Below are 21,812 nucleotides of genomic sequence, written 5' to 3'. Positions count from 1 at the left end.
TCTACAATACAAGCTGCCATTGTCTCTTACCTGCAAATTAATAAAGAAGGGGACACATCTGATCTTATTAGATGGGATGCTATGAAAAGTACATTACGGGGAGTATGTATCAAGATTAGGTCTGCCATGAATAAAAATTATAACGCGAAATTAGAATCCCTTGAAAGTGAAATTAGAGATCTTGAAAGTAAGCATTTAAGGTTAAGAGACGATATGACTCTTTATGCTCTGGCAAATAAGAAATATGAACACAATAAGTTAATAAGTGAAAGGGCGGGAGTTTGGCTAGACAAAGGAAAGAGGTTTAAGATTTGCGAATCCAATAAAGCGGGAAAGTGTCTCGCTTCATATTTGAAATTTAAAGTGCAAAAAAACTGTATTAACATCCTTAAGGACGCCTCAGGGAACTCACATTCTGATCCAGACAAGATAGCAGAGGTATTTAGAGTGTTCTATGAGGACCTGTATGCAAAAAATACAAAGGTGGAGGAAGATAAAATTAAGAGTTATTTGGATGAGTGTGACCTCCCAAGGCTGACCGCTGAAGACCAGATTAGTCTAAATGGCCCAATCAGTACTGAAGAAGTGGAAAGCGCGATTAAAAAATTGAAAACAGGGAAGGCACCAGGCCCAGATGGCTTTACAGCAAAATTCTATAAAACATTCCCAACTATGTTAACTGGGCCCTTGATAAACCTATTCCAAGAAATAAATAGCTCTGGTGAAGTAAAAGGCACCCTGGCGGAGGCAACAATTGCAGTACTCCCGAAGGAAGGGAAAGACCCATCGCTCCCAAAAAACTACAGGCCAATTTCGCTAATTAATATTGACTGTAAGATTCTAGCAATGATACTTTCCGCACGTCTTCAAAAGGTGCTCCCACAATTAGTCCATCCATCTCAAGCGGGCTTCCTAAAGCATAGGTTGTCCAGTGATAACACACGGATTTTGGCGCATGTGTTGGAAAAATCTAAACTTCTAGAAACCCCTACAGTAGCGATAACGTTAGACGCCGAAAAGGCCTTCGATAAGGTGGATTGGGTCTTTCTCAAAGCAGTCCTCAATAAATTTAATTTGGGGGAAACATTTACACGGCTAGTGATGTCACTTTATTGCTGCCCCTCGGCGCGAGTTAGAGCTGGTGGATCGTTCTCATCTTCCTTTTGCTTAAAGCAAGGTACGAGGCAGGGGTGCCCTTTATCACCCTCGTTATTTTTGTTGGCAATTGAACCATTCTTACATCATATAAGGGAAGATCCTAAAATTGCAGGTATACCCTTTGGAGACTGCACGGTTAAATTGACAGCATATGCAGATGATGTGCTTGTCCTGTCTGAAAGGGCGGATGAGGCAGTGTCTGCACTCATGTCGGACATTGAAGACTTTGAGGGTTTCGGGCTATAAGCTCAATAAAGACAAGACGGAGGTCAAGCTGCTAAATAACATAGGGGATAAGGGGATCTTGGGGGATTCTGGTCTTACATGGCAGCCCAAATGCTTTAAATACCTGGGGTTGGACTTCGATAAGGATTTAGTCTCCACTCTAAAAGTAAATGAAGAATCGACTTTGAAAAAAGTATCTACTCTTCTAGAAAGTTGGTCCCCAAAGTTTCTCTCATGGTGGGGCAGGGCAGAAACTCTCAAAATGATGTCAACACCATTAGTTAACTACATGGCCAGTATGCTCCCTATGACGTTCTCTAATAATTTTGTCTTAAAAATAGACCAGCTGTTTGGTAACTTCCTGTGGCGGGGCAAGAAAGCCAGGATATCTCTAAAGAAATTACAACTGGCAAAAGATAAAGGTGGCCTGGGGCTACCATCGTTCAGAAACTATCAGACAGCCTTTCTGTGTAAGCAAGGTGCTCAATGGTTAATGAAATCACCAACTTACACTCCTGTGTGGATTGACATTGAGAGATCAATAGTGGGCAAGGCTCCTCTTGAGTCTTTAATCACCATGGATCTGTCACACCTCCCTCACTCCAGATACATATTGTTAAATACCAGAAGGGCCCTACTTAGACTTGACCAAAGGCATAAAACCAAATTGACATTCTCTAAATCATCATGCATGTCATTATGGAGAAACCCCTACCTTAAACACACGGGTGTGGAACTCTTCTGGGAGTCATGGTCCGAAAAAGGTATTAACCTGGCTGGAGACTTATATGACAACAGCGAACCAATCCCGTTCTCAAGCCTACAAACGAAGTTTGACCTAGCCCCGATAGACTTCTATAATTTTCTAAAAGTTAAGGCGACATTAACCAACCGTAATTTCACACCCTACAATCCGTGGCTGATAACACATCTCCCACGCATCATCCACTCAGGTCACTTCGTTTCCAAGGTGTATAAACTGTTGCTACCACTGCCCAGCAAATCTCACAAAAAAGTGGAAGCGAAATGGGAATCGGAACCTAACTCCACAGGAATAGAGTGGGATTGGGAATTGATTCATAAGTCAGCACTTGCCCACAAAGTATCACCCATCCTATTCCAGACGAAGTATATGCTCATAAATAGGTCGTTCTGGACTCCGGAAAAGCTATTTAAATGCAAATTACGTGATTCTCCGGAGTGCTGGAATTGCCAATCAGGGACTGGTGATCTTCCTCACATGCTATTCAACTGTCCCCTGCTGGAAGAATACTGGGAGAAAATATTTGTATGCATTCATCATGTGTTTAAGATAAAGCCAATAAAGGAATTTGTATATGTCATTCTAGGGGGGTTGGAACCGCGTTTAACAAATGAGCATGATCGCCAGCTTTTGGATTTAATGTTGACACTGGCATGTAAGGTTATTTTGTGCAAGTGGAAATGTACTAAGGAAGTAAATTTCAAAATTTGGCAGGAATGGCTGTCTTTCCTCAGAGGTGCCACGAATCAGGCGTTACAGTCCTCTACGTGGTGTCCATCCAATAAGAAATTATGGAAGACACTAGACAGTTCATCCCTCCACTTTGAACCGCCTTGAAGCAATATGACCTTGTAGTAGTACCTTGGATATATGGGTGTGATCCTAGTAGCTATGTCAGAACTATCCCCATTCATCCACACGTCAAGTGTTTCACAACTTGATCAATAACCATGTGACAAGCAAGAGTGATTCTTCTCTTTATTCTCTTTATTTCTATCATTTGTAGTTTCTGTATTGGTCTGACAACATCTGTATTAATTCACTTTTGATGGAAGATTTAATGTAATGTCTTTTGCTTTGTTTTCTTACTTCAATAAAAACGATTTGAAATTAAAAAAAAAAAAAAAAAAAAAAAATATCAATATATCATAAATACCCACAGTTTTGTTTAAAGGGTTTCTCCTACTGCGGGCTGACGCGTTTTACTCTCTATGCCTGCTTTCACTTTCAAACACGGCATAACTTTAGTTTTACTGTAACTTTCGGGGCCGCGCTTGCTCCTAAGTGCCTTAGCGCCCCTGGCCGTGGTGCCTCTCAGAACCTTCTCCTCCCCGCGCTCCTGGCCGCTCTTACCTCTGGGCAGGTCCCATGTCCTGAAGCCAGCGGCCACACGCCTCCGTCAGGTGTCGGTTCCGCGCTCCTGGCCGCGTTGTATACAGACGCCCATGACGACGCGTTTACCTAACGCCACGCCCACACGCCAAGCCGCGTCCTATCACTGTATGCATATGGCCGGACTACTTTTCCCCTAACGTTCTTCCCCCCCCCTAATGTATATGGTGTGGTGATGTATACCCTTTGTCCATCTCCTGGACCTCCCCTTTCCAACGCTGTATTGGGTGTTGTGATTGGTGGTGTACTTCTGGTGTTTACCCGCCTCAAAGGACACAGTTCTCTCTTTATAATAGTAGTATAGATTACGCTGTGCGCTAGTTTATATGTACACCCCGGGATATTAAAAAAAGAAAAACGTTATGGAATAGTTTGTTTGTTATTTTAACCCATGCATTTGACCCCGCCCCTCACTCACTCCACCCCCACACTTCCCGTACTTTTTAATGCACTTCGACCTCTGATTACATGTTAGGCGCATCCTTCGTCACAGGGCTTCTCGGCGCTAGCATCCTGCTGGTCTGCTCTCCCCCGAAGCAGGCACGTCCCTCCATGTTTATCAATCCTCGGGCGGTGCCAGTGAGAGCCAGGGTGGAAGCAGCACTTCTTTTTTTGATTTCAAGAGTTTTTATTAAGAACATTTCCATTACAGTACAGTAGTGATGCTAGGGCAGTACATGGATTCTTGGCGCCTTCTTGGTTACATTAGGCTTACTGCTGCATAGGCTAGTTTCAGCTGTGGTTATGTAGAGCCCCAAGAAGAGGGTGGCTCACTGCTGAGCCTCCGGGGAAAATTAAGCTTTGACTGAATTCTGCAAATGCAGAAAAATCACTCTTTTTATAGTTTTCTGAAACCAAGGGATTGGTTTAGTGACGTAAATCCAAGAAGTCACCTCAAAGTCGGTTCCGGCTCCGAGTCAAATGTTTGTTGTTAATGACACACGTCCCTCCAATTAATTAATTAATGTGCGGCAGGATCAGTGGCACCGGGGCCCAGACTGTCCCTTTTTTTGCACCAGGGTCCCCAAGGCAGCCTGCCTCACTGTGCCTCTGCCCGTGTTCCTGGCAGCCAGGTTTTATTGCCGTCTCTTCACTGCAACACCCCTCCCCTCCCCTCCCCCCATGATGGCCCCGCCGTGACTTCTGCCGACCCAGAGAGCGCCCACTTTGGAGGGCGCTTCCCACCCCGTCCCCACTGCCCCAGCCGAACCCCCATTTCACACCCTCCGGGGTCCGGAGGCGCCCCTGCTCTGTCCCGTTTTATTCTTTTTAAGCACCCCGCTTTGCTATTAAACTTATTACGAACCTCTCAGTTGTGTTTTTACTATCAATGTTTGCTTTTCACGAGTAAAACTTTATTGTGCTTTTCTGTTGACACGCAGCGCCAGAATTTTGAACACTCCACACTCAGCACCTGGATCCAGTCGGAACCATTTGTAACTGGTCGACTGGAATTTCAGCCGATATAATTGAATTGTGTTCACAGTCGGTATCGCCGGTAGGGGGCGAGTGAGAGAGGGGAGGGTGTCCCAGACACGGGGGGGGGGGGGAGGCTCTCGTTTACATTCCACCAAAACGGCCGTGATATCGGGCGCTATAGAAGTAACTCCTGGATGTGAAATGGCAGGAATAGATGCACTTGTGTTGAAAGGTGGGACACACCGTTCACAATGCTTGTGAAAACACAACATCACAGGAACCTCTGCGCGGTCTCTGGTTCTTTCATGGACCCCTCAGCCCGGCCCCCCCCGCATCCCCCCCCTCTCTCTCGCCCCCACCTCCTGCAGGCAGATTCAGGGCATGGGCGCTGCGCACAGGACTCTTGGCGCACTCCGTCCCACTCAGGGAACGGGGCTGTAATGACTGACAGACACTTACCACAGGGACTCCCGGCGGCGGAAGGCTGCTGCTGCACTTTACCTGCACTTAAATGAATCGCAACTTACTACAGTGTCCAAAGAAAACCTTGCTTTTACTTGCACAGATAGGTTGCGATCAGAGGGGGTTTGAAAACAGGTCTCTCTGAGAGGTGTACTTTTCGTTACATTGAAGCGCCCAAAAAGCCCATGAAGCACTTTATGGGCGAAAGACGCACAAGAGCAGTGACGTCTGTCCACCGCTGTTCCTCAGGCTCCTATACGCCGCTCCTCCCCACGCTGCTGATGTCAGCACACACGTCGCGGCCGGCCGGCGCTACTTCCAAGGGACTACTTTTTTTTTAATCGTAAATTTTTTAAATAAGGTATATATATTTTTTTTATATAGCCTATGTCCTCCTGCTTGTCCTGACGTTTTCAAACATGTATTGGATGTTTGGATTGGTGGTGAAGTTTTCGAGTTTACCTGGCTCAAAGGTCACAGTTCTCTCTTTATAATAGTAGTATAGATTAGAGGTGCAAATGTTTAGTGCATCCTAAGATGGAAAGGCTCTCTCTCCTTTTTCTAACTGCACTGAGGACTTTTTTTATTGAGCAGAAAAAAATCACAGAAAATAAATCACACATTAAGATCAGAACTAACGAGATATTATACATTAACTTGAAGACTGGCAACTAATCCTTCATAGCGAAGAGGAGAGACAAAAAGGGAGAGGAGAGAATCCAATTACATTTTTTTTATAAGACTTCACATCTGTTACTGTTATATTATGAATAGGGTTCCCGGTTTTATGGTATTTATTTTTTGAACATTTCCGTCTGTATTTATCCAGATTCATTTTTTGGCCATCTTATTGGTATTAATCCATATTTATTTTGTGTTTTGTAAACAGATGAGGCGATGACTAGCATATTTCTGCATCTATACAACGAATAAACGTATAATAATACAATAATAAACCCACATTAATAAAATAGTATAATAGCACATATACATGTTGAGATATGCAGTGATTTAAGCACAACTCATTGAGCTTGGTAGCTTCACGTGCTGCCATTGTGTTCAGCTATTGGCCTGAAAGTCATTAATCTCAGCATGGTTGAGTCACTCGAAAGAAGCCAAATTATCAGTATTTTTCCACCTTTTAAAATAAATACAGACAGGAAAGACAGTGTTTTCTGTCTGTATTTATCTGTAAAAATCATTAAAAACGGAAAACAGGGAGCACTAATTATGATGTGCTAAAGTGCTATTGAAAGAAGAGGCGAGAATCAATACATTAATTAGTGAATACGTTATTTTGCCTTGTTGAATTGGGTTGAAAGGATTGCACAAGTTATCCCACGTTATCCTTGGATTTAGAAACTTATGAATCATAAAATTACTCTAAAATCAGTATTGAGCGTAGCAACACTAAAGTGCTATGGATTTAGTTTAGCCTTATGAAATATCATTGTAATGATAAAAATGGTGGGAGAATGTTATCTCCTGGTTCCCCAACACCCCATCCCCCCACAAGCTGTTTTAAATTGATCTGGGTCGACTAGCAGCCCAGAAATAGTTGTTCACACCGATCCCCGCTTAGTGCCAGTATTGCTAAATGTTGTTACATTTATTCAAAGGCACTACGCGTTTGGCATAGGCCTCTTCGAAATTCATAGTGCGAGACATTTTATTCCACCATTCAGCTAATGAATTTTTTTCCAGATGTCCAATTCTGAAGAATAAGGGAGCGAGCGATGTACAGAGCTATTGAAACAAAATATTGCTGGGCTTTGGTTAAGAATTGACTGGCTTTAGACACACCAAATAAAACAAATGTTGATTTAGGCAGAATTGGATGATTAATAGCATTACTAATAACTGTAAATACTTGACTCCATGAATTTGTTAAGAGTGCACAAGTTAAAATCGTATGAAGCCAACCACCTTGGCCTGCTTGATGGCAGCGAAAACAGTTGTTTGGTACCAGGGAATACATCTTATGGAGATGCTCCGGTGTATAATACGATAGCCAACTTGAAAGGAATTCTTTTATAGTTAGCCAAGCGAAGGGATTTATTTCCTAGCTCCGAAATTACTTGCCAGTCGCTTTCTGAGACACTACATTCAGTTTTTTTCAAATAGGCTCGATAGAAAGGCAGGTACATCTGGCTTCGTGGCGAGATTCAGAAGAAACATGTACCAATTGCCAATTCCTAATAATTGGCTTATTACAAGTACTCTGCTTATCGATTGAGTCACTGGATTTACATCATTGCATTGTACCTGGAGAAAATGTGTGATCTTATTAAAGCTTAAAAAATGTTGTACGCATTGTGGGCCGACCCGTGCTCGTAGCTCCTTCCATTAAATAATTTTTGCATGTCTAAAAAAGTCAGCAAATATTTTGAAACCCACAGAGTTCCAATATCTAATTTCCTTCTCTCCAAGGGGCAGACCCATATCTTTACTCTCCTGAAGCTGGACTAGGGAAACATTAGAAGAAGTTACATAGACTTTTCCCAGTACATTCATACGTCCACATATATCTTGAAGAACTTTGTATCTATTTTTTTGGGTAGTTTTGCTGTTTTTATAAATACTGGTAAGCTCATATCTGCTTCTTGTATCATTCTCTCTAAAAAATACTTGTCTGCCAGGTTGGCCTGATTTAAATAGGATGAAAGTGCATCAAGTAGTGCTGCCTGATAATAAATACGAATATTGGGGCACGCCAAGCCACCTTGTGATTTATCAAGCTGTAAGACCGATAGCATAAGCCTCACCATTTTTTTCATTCCATATAAAGCTCCTCATCACTGAATCTAATACCTGGGAAAAACAGTTAGGAATTTTTATCGGAACATTAGAAAATAAAAACATTTATAACAGTAGAATTGACATTTTGAGCACTGATATACGGCTTATTATAGTCAAGGGGAGAAGACCCCATTTCTCCAGAAGCCCTTCATTTTATATAACATTTTAGTGTAAGTCAACTGGAAAAGGCTAGAGAAGTTATTTGTAATGGACATACCAAGGCATCCGATTGGGAGCCTTGCCTTAGCGCGCAACTGTAATGATGGCGGGAAAGCATCCAATGGAACATTAAATAGCAAAAGTTCAGTTTCGTCTGATTGATCTTATGCCCTTCTATCTTAGTAAAATATGCAGTAATCTTAAAGGCACTTTCTATATTATCATTTTCGGGGTTAAGATAAAGAATCATATCGGCAAATAGTTTTAATTTTGCCATCCCCAGCATTGGAGATTTTAAGTTTGCCCTGCTACGAATTTGTATTGCCAGTGGTTCTATAAAAAAAGTAAATAAAAGCGGGGAAAGTTGGCACACCTGACATGTGCCTCTTTTAATGTTAATTAGACCTGCTACCCTGGAATTAACCAGCAGGTTTGCTTGGGCGCCATTATATAAGTTGGTTAGCATTGAAATCACCTGGGGGGGGGGGCCGAATTTTCCAAAGCAGAAAAATAGGGCGTCCAAATGTACCAGATCGAATGCCTTCTCTGCATCGATCATCATCACAAGGGCTTTTACCTGATTTACTGAAAAATAATCTATGGCCTGAATCAGAAACTGGGTATTGGAAGACTTTAAATGCCCTGCAACAAACCCAGTCAGATCTGGATGTAGTAATTGTTGTGCTGCTGGAGTAACAAGAATCGCCCAAAGCTTAGTTAGTAATCTATAGTCTGTATTGAGCAGGCTAATCGGCCTGAAAGAGTGCAGAGATTTTGGGTTCTTATCCTTTTTAACAAATGATACTATAGTTGCTTCTGAAAAGAGTATGGGGATCTTGCCCACACTTTTGATAAAATTAAACAGATCAACTAAAATGGAAGAAGTTCTTTTGAAAATGTTTTGAAAAATTGTGTATGTGGCCAATTATTACCGCAAGCTTTTGCGTTGGTCATTAAATATAAAGCTTGTTGAATCTCCAAGAGAGTTAATGGCTTCAACATCGCCTGATGATTCCCTTCAGATAGAAGAGGCAAAGTCAATGAGGTGCAGTACTTACCGATAAGGCTCTCAGATACTGTATATTGAGTCTGGTAGATTTCAGAATAATGTTGGAAAAAAAGTTTTTGAATTTCTTCCTGGTCAGTGACCTTCTGGACTGTGATTGGACGTTCTAAAGGAATGACCAATTCCTTATTTTTCTTTCGTCTAGTTGACCAGGTAAGAAACTTGCGGATGTGTTGATTCTCCTCGATATTTTTGGTTGGTATATACTCGATTTTTTTGTCTTCAATATTACAACGCATTTGAAAAAATAGGATGTAAACGTTAGTTTTTGTAAATGACAAGCATTGGAAAAAATGTGATGTAAATGTAAGTCTATATAAATAAATCCATGTAAAGGTAGCTTACCGTTGTTCAAGCAATGTTTAACATATTAGAAGTGCAAATGGTTAGTGCGTTCTCAGTTAGAGAGGCTCTTCGCTACTTTTTTCTAGCTGCACTGAGGACTCTAATCAAAATTGTGAAATATACATAATGATGCAGTAATAGTCTACAAACCAGCTGGCCTTCCTGCCACAGCTTGACTCTAACGTTGTTTGATCTTATACACTGCAATGCTGCCTTTTGGCTAGGTTCTTCTCAGAGAGCACTAATCTTGTGGATCTCTTTATCTCTAACTATCACCACCGATGATCACATACAACAAGAATATGAAAGGCAGAAGTGAGCAAAGGGAAATTGGACAATGGGATAAGAGAGAGAGAAAACAGAGACCCTGGAACCACTAATCTGACTTATCGCTTTGCCGGGCACTGGCGTCTGCAGGTCGAAGTGGGTATCAAAATGCAAAAGACGATATCCTAGTAGCCTGTGAACAGGATATAGCTTAACTGTTTCTCTATATAACAAACTCTCTGGTATTCAAATTGTTACTAGTGAAGCTGAAACATAACAGGGTTGAGAACCTTTATTTATGTTCATCAACACGTCTCGCACACTGGTAAGTTAACTACCTCAAACTCCGTGACTATGCTCTCTCAGATGAGGATAAGCTTAGGTTCTACTTGACTCTTGTGCCACTGAAAAAAGAATTAAAAGGCATTATTACTCTCTGGGTTCCATCATTAGCGGCACATAAATCATTTGCTAAGAGCCTTTTGAACCACATGCATATCCCTATATAGCTATCATCTGTATCTATGATCTTGACATAAGAATTCTTCCTGTTACTTCACAAGATCAACCCCCAAGTTCAAGTGCAGCAATTCCTAAAGTCTCATACAATGCTTAAAGTCAAATGTTGAAACCAGTTCAAAGTTTGTTTCTCAACACAATCTCATTTTTAAATACTCCTCTGTATTCACAAACTGTAACAGACTCTCCGCTCATCCAACTAGGGATTAATACTATGGAACAGATTAGCAACAGAAAATTTGCTTTTGTTCAGAGCTCTCTGAAATTACACCATGTGATTGTTATCAACAGCAGAGAGAAAATGTATATGTGGCCTCCACATCTTTGGCTTACATCTTGCAAGGAACAAGTCTACATCGGCCTATCAAAGCTGCAGGATGAATTTTTGCCTTTTGAACTAAGGAACGTGGCATCCTTATTCCAAAACGTAACTGCAGAAGAAGCTTCAGTCTTGCTCTTGCCTTAGGTCATAGCAAACTGCAAAAGTCTAGAGGGCCTATTACGAGTCTGGCGGTCCAAGGACAGCCAGACTTGTGGCGGCACGGCAGTGGTGGATCCAGCCACCGCTGCACCAGAGGTCCGACTGCCCAATTACGACTCGGCTATCAGACCGCCTGGGACTGTCAGAGGCCGCAATGTGCTTGGCCGGACCGCCAGGTCCCACCAAGTGTATTAAGAGTTTCTTATCAGACACGCTTTTTATGGTGGTTCCACCGCCATGAAAACCCTGGCAGAAAGGAACAAAGGGTGCCCTACAGGGCCCCCCTGTGCCTCAAACATAAGTGGTTGCACACAGGAGTGCATAACATGTGCCCCCCTGTGTGCAAACACATAGGTTCCCGTCACGGCATGGACTTTCCAGTCCATGCCATGCAGAAACCTAGTAGTGCGGTCCCAATGCGGTGCCTTTTTTAATGGCACTGCGGCCTTTAGAAAAAGGCACCGCCATGGGACCGCAAACCAGACTACGTAAAAATCGTAATTTAGCGGGTGCTGCGAGTTTTGGCAGAGTGGTGGCATGGCAGTTTGCACCACCGCTCTGCCAAAAACCTGGTTATAAAGACACAGTTGTTCTGCACCACAGCAGATGTGTCTTTAAAAGAGTTCAAAGCAGCCACCCATCGCAAGGCCAAATAGGCTCAGGCTCTTTTGTCCTGGGCCCTAGACATCTTGGGCTGTCTTTGTCTCTGTTTAGCTCTGTTACCTTTGTAAGACAAATAGGAACCACAGGTGCAATACAGCTTACACGGACAAAATATTTCAATCTTGATGCTGATACAACCCTCCTTGACGGACAGGAACGATGAGCACAATTTTTTTGCTTAGATGTCTTGAGTCGACGTTGTGAATGGATCTACAGTGTTAAATCAATTAATAATCAAAGATAAGAATGTGGTTGTTGGTTCGCTACTAACGACAAACCCTCCCTCCAATATTCTCACACTCCCTGATAAAAGGCTGCTACTAGCTGTTAAAGGATATCCGCTATTCTATCATCTACCTCTCACAATTTAGACACCAGTCGATGGCAGTTTTCCTGATGACAGAGCTGCCAAAAAATCCCTATCCAATGAGCAATCGGCAGTGGACATGTTGGAGGGAGGCCCACCCTATTTAGGATGCAACTTCTGATCCCATCTCCATCAACTTTCTTTTTCTTAAGGAGTAGCTTGGTGTAGGCCCGGCAAAGGAAGTGCCTCCACCGCAACAGCCATTCACTCACTGGATCACCAAACTCAACTGAAACTGTTTATCCTTAACAAAATATTCTTTGCAAAAAGTGGACACGTACTTGTTACAACCCCGGCCAGGCCCAGCACAAACTGTTGCTCATCTGAATCCAAGTCCTGCGGCTCCTTGATGACCTCACTCAGGGACTTTACAAAGCTCTCTATTGTCTGCCCAGCTAGGGTGAAAAATCTCACCGCTTTACTCTGCAAATGCAAAAGATAACACTATGTTTGTTTGGTATGCCATCATTAACATGTAAAGAATTATTAGGAAAAGAAATTCATCCCTAACAAAGAGGAATGAAATGCTAAAAACATTGTTTATCAAGGGGAACTAGAGCTCATGAACAATCAGATACATCAGATGGATTCTTTTTTTTTGTTGGGAAAACCTTTATTTATACAAAAGTGTACACAGCTATTCAGCCGAACATCCCGGAGGCAAGGCAGCACAATAAAAGCACAAACTTTGCGGCACACACGGATCATAGTACCGGATACATGAGGTTTGATTTTCATTTTAAAATCAGGATAGGTTCGAATAAGACGAATGAAATTCCCATATGGAATAGGGAAATAGAAAAGAAGGGGGGAGGAATCAGGTGCCAGACTTTAGAACATAATCATCGAATGAGCGGGCCAAACGAACGAATCCAACACATGTAAACGAAATCAATTATGCGAGTGAATCAAGATAGGCATGCATACAGTCACTATGTGCACCAGTCAAGCGCCCGCCCATTGATGTCAATGACACAGTGAGTGTTGAGGCACAGGTTACGACATATCCTCAAGGTCTCAAAGATTAACCCATTATACTGATCCCAAACCCAGAAGAAGAGAAAGTGAAAGGAAAGCCAGAAAAACGAGAAGAAAAAGGCCATAGAAACAAAGAACGGAAAAACAATAAAACCCCTCCCCCCAACCCCCCACACTGCAGATGACTACGGCCTACCCCCCCTAGCAGCGTGCCTGTCGCCCAGTAACCAAAACCTGAAATATAGTAAGAGTGTAGAGTTATAAAAGAAAAGAAAAGAAGAAGAAAAATAAAAAAGGTGGGAGGAGGAAACTACCATATTATACGCCCCCGATAATCCCCATTCCTCCCGTCCGACACATACAGCCCTACGCGCAGTCAACAATCAGTGGAATCAGGTCAGACAAAACATTGAAGGGAAGACGTTAAGCATCGCCGACCTCCCGCAAAGCAATGAGTTAGTGTCCCTCTCCTCTCCCAACGCCCCAGATTCTGTCACCGACCAACCATATCATCCTTGTCCCCTCCGAATCATCGAGCAAACTCCGTCCAGTAGTGCCACCGTTGCCCTTGAAGAATCAAAAAGGTCAAACAAGTCAATGACCGGTGGTGCACGTCTACTCGGACTCCACTTCGCATCGTAGCCCTCCGTAGCTACCGTGGTCCCCTTCACCGATTCAACGTTCCGGGGCTCAATAGCCCACAGTCCCGTACGGTCTACAGGGACAGTAGAGGGGCCATGCATCCATCGGTCGCCATCAAACCCCGGGGTAGGGAGGAACCCCACCGTGATTCCAACAGCTAGGGCACACGGCGGTGGAAGCGGATTTCCCTTCATAGTAGTGAAGTCAGTAGCGCTCCGGGACAAAGACAATGGTGGCAGATCAGTTTCACGGCCGGGGTCCCGGTCTTCCGTGTGGTAGTCCACTATATGCCGGTGCTCAGAAGGAGCAGGCGCCAGGCACAATCGCTCGGTGCCAGTGTCGTCGGCGACCAGTTCATGAAGCCTGGCCTTCACAATGGAGTGAAGGTCCCCAATGGCGGCCAGCACGGTCCGCAAAGACGGCTCACACCGTCCCCGGGCTACCGCCCATCGCTCTGTTCTCAACATTAGTGAGTACCCGATGTCACCGGGCAGGCAGACTGGGGTGGGGGCGTCCGGGGACGGAGAGTGCACCCTCGGGTAACAGAACACGGCTGCCGATCCGTGGCCCCACTCCGGCGGCAGCTCAGTCTCCGGAGCAGAGACCCCCCCGAAGGGCAGCAAGGCGAAGACAGCAATTCTCCTTTGCGCGTACCAGGTCAACCGCTCTCCTCACACTCCAAGCCAGGAGTTTCTTGTCCGCGGCAAGGGGCCAGTCTCTGTCCAGGTCTCACAGCCGATGTTGTGCAGTTGCGACCCGGCAGGGCCTGTTCTCGAGACCCCGGCTCATAGGGCAGTTGGAGGCCGGAAACTTCCACACAACGTAACTCAGCAAATCTGAGCGCTGAGAGTCTCGGGACCACACCAATGGACACAGCAGTCGTTCATCTGTGCGGGGGTCCGGCTGGAAATCAGGATGAGAGACAGGATATACGATCGACGGACGGAGGTCAGCGGAGCCGAGAGCTCATGCGACCATCTTGCTTCGCTGCGTAGCTCCTCCCATCAGATGGATTCTTTAGAGAACAGACGTTATTGTCATAACTGTAGCACATGTTTAACCCCTTCGCTGCGGCGGCTATTCCGCCGCAGCGCTAAAGGGGCGGGGCGGCCGCATGCTGGTGACAGAACCGCTCCGTCACCAGCCGCGGTTGAGCTATGCTGGTGACGGAGCGGTTCCGTCATGACCCGCCCCGCTCTTTAGAACGCCCGCGCAGGCGCGAAATCAGCGCCGCGCAGGCGCGGCGGCTGGGCCATGACGGAACCGCTCCGTCATCAGCACAGCACAACTGTAGCTGATGACGGAGCGGTTCCGTCATCAGCAGGGGAGGGGTTAAGAAGTGAAACGAGGTGGCTTGTTTATATCAACATAACCTTAGACTAAGCAATGTTCTAGACCCATACAACAGGTTCCAAGCTATAGACTGCAGAATTCTAATTCATCTTGTGATACGCTTGTACAAAGGAGGATAAGGTATTAACCAAGCTCCTACTTACGTACGTCACCACATCCAGAGTACAAGCTTGCTTCACCAGAGCACATGCTCTATTCTTCAAATCTGGAGAACATGCTAGATCCCCAAATTGAGAAGTAAAGTCGGACTCTTTAGGTCTAGACTGCATCATACACTGTTTAGGTCCTGAGATTCAGGTTCATTCTCCAAGGCTGGGGTCCTATGTTCTCAAGGCTGAGGAATCAAGTTCCACTTTACAGAACCAGAGTACAAACTTTACTCACGAGTAGCAGAGATCAAACTAACCCACAGAGAAACCTCATATCTCGTGCCCTTGATTGCCCTGGCTAGAAGACCAATCCAGAAAAGCATATGCTTGATAGTCGATCGAAAGAGATCACGCTCACTACACCATGCCCAAAATGCATGCTCGGTTCTTCAGCCTTGGAGACTAAGATGAGACTCATCATGAGCTGAAACCTTTTGATTGTCGGCCCTAGGGGCAGTTCAACCTGAATCCAATCTCTGTATTCTATCTCTTTGTATGCCTAAGAAAGGTGCAGGATGCTGACATGTTTGTAATTCTTTGGACACAAGAGGTCAGGAATAGAAAAGACTTGCATAAAGTCTAACATATGCGATGGAATAGATCTGTTTTTCTGTATTTGCATGGAACAGGCACTGTAGTGTGGGACTACAATGTGCACAACCACATGGGTCTCCTTTGAAGGAGGAGCAAGATGGCCATGTTGAGATGGTATATGCCAAGCTTTACAAATGAAGGCAATCGGAAAGACAGAGGCCTATCTGTGCTGCAGTTGTGATTAACCCCTTGCATGCTGATGACGAACCCCAGCCGTCATGCACTACGGTGCTCGTGTGCTGATGACGGCTGGGGTTCGTCATGGCCCGCCCCTGTTCATTTGTTTACAGCATAGGGGCGGAAACGGGCCAGCAGTGAAGGGGTTAAAAGCACTGCTGTAGAAGTGAATGCCAGCTGATGACAAACGGTTGTGTGGTCATTTAACGGGTTGAATCAGTACTCACCCCTACATTTTTCTAAGCTTTTTTTCCAGACAACCCCCCCCCCCCCCCCCCCCCCCCCCCCCCCCACCTTTTAAAGATTAAATGCTGCTGTGTCAACATGACTACAATGTCTTGCAAAATCTCTGCTCCCTGAAACGGACACTTGATTCTCCAGTCTTGAAGCACACATGTGATTGTGTACCTCCAAAGGACATGCTGGATTTTCCGGAGTGCATGTTGGAATCTCCAAGACCAGGGAACATGTGTGATTCTCCAGCCTCAGTGCACACACTGTCTTCCCCAGACTTGGAGGGCACCCCTGATTCAGTATCACAGAGAGCACAAATAATTCTCCAACTCCTAAGTGTACCCTCAATTCTCCATCCCCAGACAAACACTCCATTTTCAGGGTATGGATCAAAGCATCTATACCCTATCTTCCTTGAATTCCCTGAATTTAGTTAGTTTGAAGTTGGAATAGTATATTTTAGTTTAGTTTGTGCATTTGTAGCGCGCAACAGCTACCCACAAAGGGTTTCCTGGCGCCCCCTCAAAGTCCATTGATGTGCCGTTACATTGACAGAAAAAATTCTCTTGCCACTGAAAATAATCATGGAAGAGTGCAAAATGCATTAGTTCTAACAAAAACACTTTGTTGGCCTCTCCTTTATCAATTTTTAACAAGCACCACTCTATTGCTTCAAGACCTTCATTGTGCGGGATGGATGTATACAAAGCTGTTACGTCCACCGTACATAGCCACCATTCCATTGTGTCATCTCTGTTGATGTTCTTGAGAATGTTCAGAAAAGCTGTGGTATCTTTTATGTGTGTGCTACAGTACCAACGGTTGCAAGTACCAGTCAACGTATTAACCAATAGGTTCAGAGATAAAGCCGCAGGCTGAGACGATGCGTCTGAACGGAGGTTTACGTGGATCTTTATGTACCTTTGGTAACATATATAGCTTAGGTCTTCGTGGGAACTTCGTTTCTAGAAATGTATGCGTTTTTTCATTGATCCATTTAATTTCTAGTGCGTGGTCGAGGATTTGTTTTAATATCTTTTGATTTTCTGATGTGGGATCATACAAAGCAGAAATTTGGCCTTTTCTTCAGAAGCAGAAGAAGAAATATATGGCTTAATAAAGGAGACCAGAGAGTTCAGTCCTCAAGCTACCACAGTAGCACAACTTTTACGACAGTTTGAATACGTCAGCAAGCGGGAAATTAACCAGAGGCCTCACGCCACTACACTAACTCATTATCATAAAAAGAAAAGAATCCCTAGGGGGTTAAGAATAGCTTTGAAGCCAACGTTATGCCGAAATAACAAGAAATTCATTGAACAATGGTATCAAATCCTGAATAAATGTTCATTAGACTTGATCCTTCTGATAGTAGAAGAATTATCAATCGTACTTAAAACCTTGGAAGAAGAAATAGTTGGGGTCAAGAAGGAACTTGACAAACAATCTGATTTACAAACCACTTTGGATGACATCAACAATAAATTAGAAAGATATGCCAAAGAAGTGAATGAGCGAAAAGTCAGGAAGTATTGTCGTGATACTATTGATTACAAACTTGAAGAAGTTTATACTTGGGCAAAGATCTATAACCAAAAGAAATGGCAGCAACCAAAATCCACAAACAGTTAATCTCAAGAAAGCGTAGCTACAGATGCAGATGTAGCTCAAACAAGAACATCGATCGTCAGGAAATCCGGCGCATCAGACAAACAAATCCAACCAAATATGGCACAGAAAACGGCTTTTTTAGACATAAGCCCAGCTGCCAACGCAGCAGCACAATCCGAAAAACAAGGAGCGGTAAAAGAAACAGAGGAAGAAGGACAAATAAGGATAACAAGAAGTATGACGAAAGCAACTTAGTTATGAACATCTCACAGAAGACATTGACCAAAGCACAAATATCAGTGCTAAATAAAGGGACTTCTTTTGTCCCAACCTACAAATCCAATCTACCGGAAATTGAAGTGGCTTTATTCAAATTCTTCAGATTATTGAAACTTAAATATTTCTTTAAGGATTCTCAAAGCACTTCCGATATGGGTGATGAAACAGCGACCAAAGAGTTTAAACCCAGAAGCAACTTCTGTGCACCTACATCACACAAAACAATTTATGCTTTCAAGAGGACTGTGTTGGCTGATATTCAAAAAATTAATTTCTCTAAGTCCACAAAAAACTATTTTTTTAAACACGAATGGAGCACTCTACAAAGTCTCATCAATGACCCCAACTTGACTTTTCAAAGAGCAGATAAGGGAGGAGCCCTTATCGTCATGGATACTGATTTTTATGGTAAACAGACAAAATATCGACTACAAAATATCGAATGGACATAATATCGAGTACAAAATATAGGCTGGACAAAATTTCGAATGGACAGAATATAGACATCAAAAATATTGTTTTGAAGGTAAGTAATGTAATATCGAAATTTAAAAAATAGATAGTCAAAATATCGAAGTACATAATATAGGTTAATTAAAATATCGAATATTTAATAATATCGAATTTTTATAGTGTATTTTATGTGTTAAAAGTGTTTATGTTATAATGTAATTTAATTAATTAATTTAATGTTATTTAAATTTTGCGTAATTTAATTCTGTAGCGGGTTGTGGGTTTATAGGGGAATAGGGTGGGAAAGTAATTTAATTATAATTATTAAATATGTAAATTTATTTATTGGTATTTGTATATAATTAATTGTTAATTAATTGTTATTTTGTAATTAATTAAATTGTAATTGCAAATTAATTTTATTTAATTGATTAATTGATAATTATGTTAATTTAACAAATTTAATTTCTGTAGCGGGTTGTGGGTTTATAGGGGATTAGGGTGGGAAGTACTTTATTTATAATTAATTAAATATGTTAATTTATGTAGTGTTATTTATTTATAATTAATTGCTAAATAATTGTTATTTGTAATTAATTAAATTTTAATTGCCAATTCATTTTATTTAATTGATTAATTGATAATTATGTTACTTTAACTAATTTATTTCTGTAGCGGGTTGTGGGTTTATAGGGGAATAGGGTGGGAAGTAATTTAATTATAACTAATTACATATGTTCATTTTTTTGGGTATTTATTAGATTTTAATTGTTAAGTAACTTTTTAATTACTAATTAATTAATTGTTAATTTGTAATTAATTAGTATTAATAGATAACTAATTGTAATGATTAATTTTAATTCGTATTTGTAATTAATTAATTATATTATATTAAATTGGTAATTACTTTTAATCATTTGTTTTATAGATATTAATATATATTTTTTTTAATAATATATGAATTATCTACTTTCCCTACTGTTGCACTCACTGGAGTGAGAATAGTAATTTTTACCCCTACGCTATCCAACGCTTTCCCTACTGTTGCACTCTTTGGAGTGGGAATAGTAATTTTTACCCCTACGCTATCCAACGCTTTCCCTGCTGTTGCACTCTCTGGAGTGGGAATAGTAATTTTGACCCCTACGCTATCCAACGCTTTCCCTACTGTTGCACTTTCTGGAGTGGGAATAGTCATTTTTAACCCTACGCTATCCAACCCTTTCTCTACTGTTGCACTCCCTCAAGGCCTTGGATGTCATCCGCCCGGTCACCTTGGATGTTCTTAATGCTTATATCATCACTAACTCTGTCCCTGGCCCTTGGAAGTGTGCGATGGTCAAGGCCCTACTAAAAAAACCCTCTCTGGATCAGAACAATTTGGCCAACTTCCGCCCAATCTCCTTACTCCCCTGGATGAGTAAACTGCTTGAGAGGCATGTTAACACCATTCTAGTAGACTACCTGGAATCTGCGGGTCTGCTATGTGCCTCTCAGACAGGGTTCCGACCCCATCACGGGACCGAAACTGCCCTTATTGCAGTGACGGAGGAAACCCGAGCCGTGCTGGACCGGGGACGAAAGGCAGCCATCATTCTACTCGATCTCAGTCAACCATGCCACCTTATTACATTGTCTAATGGGTTTGGGTGTGTCGGGCGCGGCACTGGAATGGCTGTCCTCCTTCCTGGACGAGCGTTTCTTCCAGGTGTTTGAGGACGAGGTAGTCTCCCTTAAACATCCTCTTAGCTGCAGGGTGCCTCAGGACTCCTCCCTGAGCCCCACGCTTTTTAACGTTTACATGCAACCTCTAGCAGGGATAGTCCAACCCTTTGGTGTGCGTATTGTCACCTACGCAGATGATACCCAACTGGTGGTCTCTCTTGACCACACGGAAGGATCATCCAACACCATAGGCCCCTGTCTGGAGGCTGTCGCTAAGTGGATGCAACTCTCCTGCCTCAAACTTAATGGAGAGAAGACGGAGATTATGCTGCTGGGCAACTCTCCTCCGACCCCTTTGGCTTCGATTTGGCCCCCCTGCCTTGGTGTCTCTGCCCACCCTAAACCTCAGATAAAGAGCCTGGGCATTTGGCTCGACAAAGCGCTCGACTTCTCGGTCCAAGCCACCAAAACAGCTGCTACATGCATAGGGCTTATGAAGATGCTCCGCAAAGTGCTCCCTTTGCTTCCGCTCCAGGTGAGGAGAATCATGGTCCAGGCCCTGATCCTCTCTCGCCTGGATTATGGAAACGCGCTATATCTAGGAGCTCCGGTAGCAGTGACTCATAGGCTCCAGGTCATACAAAATTGTGCCGCTCGCTTACTGTACAACATCCCTCGTTGGCAGTCAGCCAAGCATGCTTTAAAAGATCTTCATTGGCTTCCAGTTGCTGCCAGAGTTCAGTTCAAGGCCATGTGCATTGTGCACAAATCCTTCCATCGAACTGGCCCTGCCATCCTGTTCCCCTTAGTTGTGCCCTATGTCCCCCCCAGAGCCCTTCGCTCCGGATCATTGCATCTAGCGACCACAACAAAAACCAGCAAAGCAAGGTGGGGTGGTCGTTCTTTTTCTCACACGGCTGCTAGGCTCTGGAACTCCCTTCCCCTCGCCCTGAGAGGGAACCCAAACACGATGGCTTTCAGGAAAGCGCTGAAAACACATTTGTACACAAAAATCTCCTAACTTCCCTGGTAGCCCGCCTTAGCAATCAATGTAAGCGCTGCGAGGCCTCCGGGTAGTCTGGCGCTATATAAATATAATTTTTCATTTCATTTAATTTCTCTGGAGTGGGAATAGTAATTTTTACCCCTATGCTATCCAACCCTTTCTCTACTGGTACACTCTCTGGAGTGGGAATATTAATTTGTACCCCTACGCTATCCAACGCTTTCTCTACTGTTGCACTCTCTGGATTGGGAATAGTAATTTTTACCTCTACGCTATCCAACGCCTTATCTACTGTTGCACTCTCTGAAGTGGGAATAGTAATTTTTGCACTTCCGCTATCCTACGGTAATAATATTGGATATTTTTTAAATTATATTATGTTACTATATATATATATATATATATATATATATATATATATATATATATATATATATATGTTTTAACAAATATGATTGTAAAAATGTTTTTTATAACTTTAATTAATTATTTAATTATTAGAAGGTAATTTAAGTATTTTTAAGTATATTTTAGTAATTCATTTTTAATATTTAGTTAATTTAACATTGTTTTTAATAAAGTCAAT

At 42.9% G+C, this 21,812-nt stretch overlaps 1 protein-coding gene across 1 annotated transcript in view; it reads right to left on the bottom strand.

The window, feature by feature from the left end:
* HSF2BP (heat shock transcription factor 2 binding protein) overlaps positions 1-21,812 on the bottom strand; it is a 312,850-nt gene that overhangs the window by 170,290 nt on the left and 120,748 nt on the right. Inside the window, exon 4 of the mRNA XM_086933565.1 lies at positions 12,367-12,508. Coding sequence (XP_086789691.1) covers positions 12,367-12,508 — 142 coding nt within the window. The remainder of the gene's footprint in view (positions 1-12,366; positions 12,509-21,812) is intronic.

The sequence above is a fragment of the Lissotriton vulgaris genome, chromosome 8 (genome assembly GCF_964263255.1).
Source record: "Lissotriton vulgaris chromosome 8, aLisVul1.2, whole genome shotgun sequence".
Taxonomy (NCBI): domain Eukaryota; kingdom Metazoa; phylum Chordata; class Amphibia; order Caudata; family Salamandridae; genus Lissotriton; species Lissotriton vulgaris.
The sequence above is the reverse complement of the archived record's forward strand: the minus strand, read 5'-3'. Positions and strand labels throughout refer to the sequence as shown.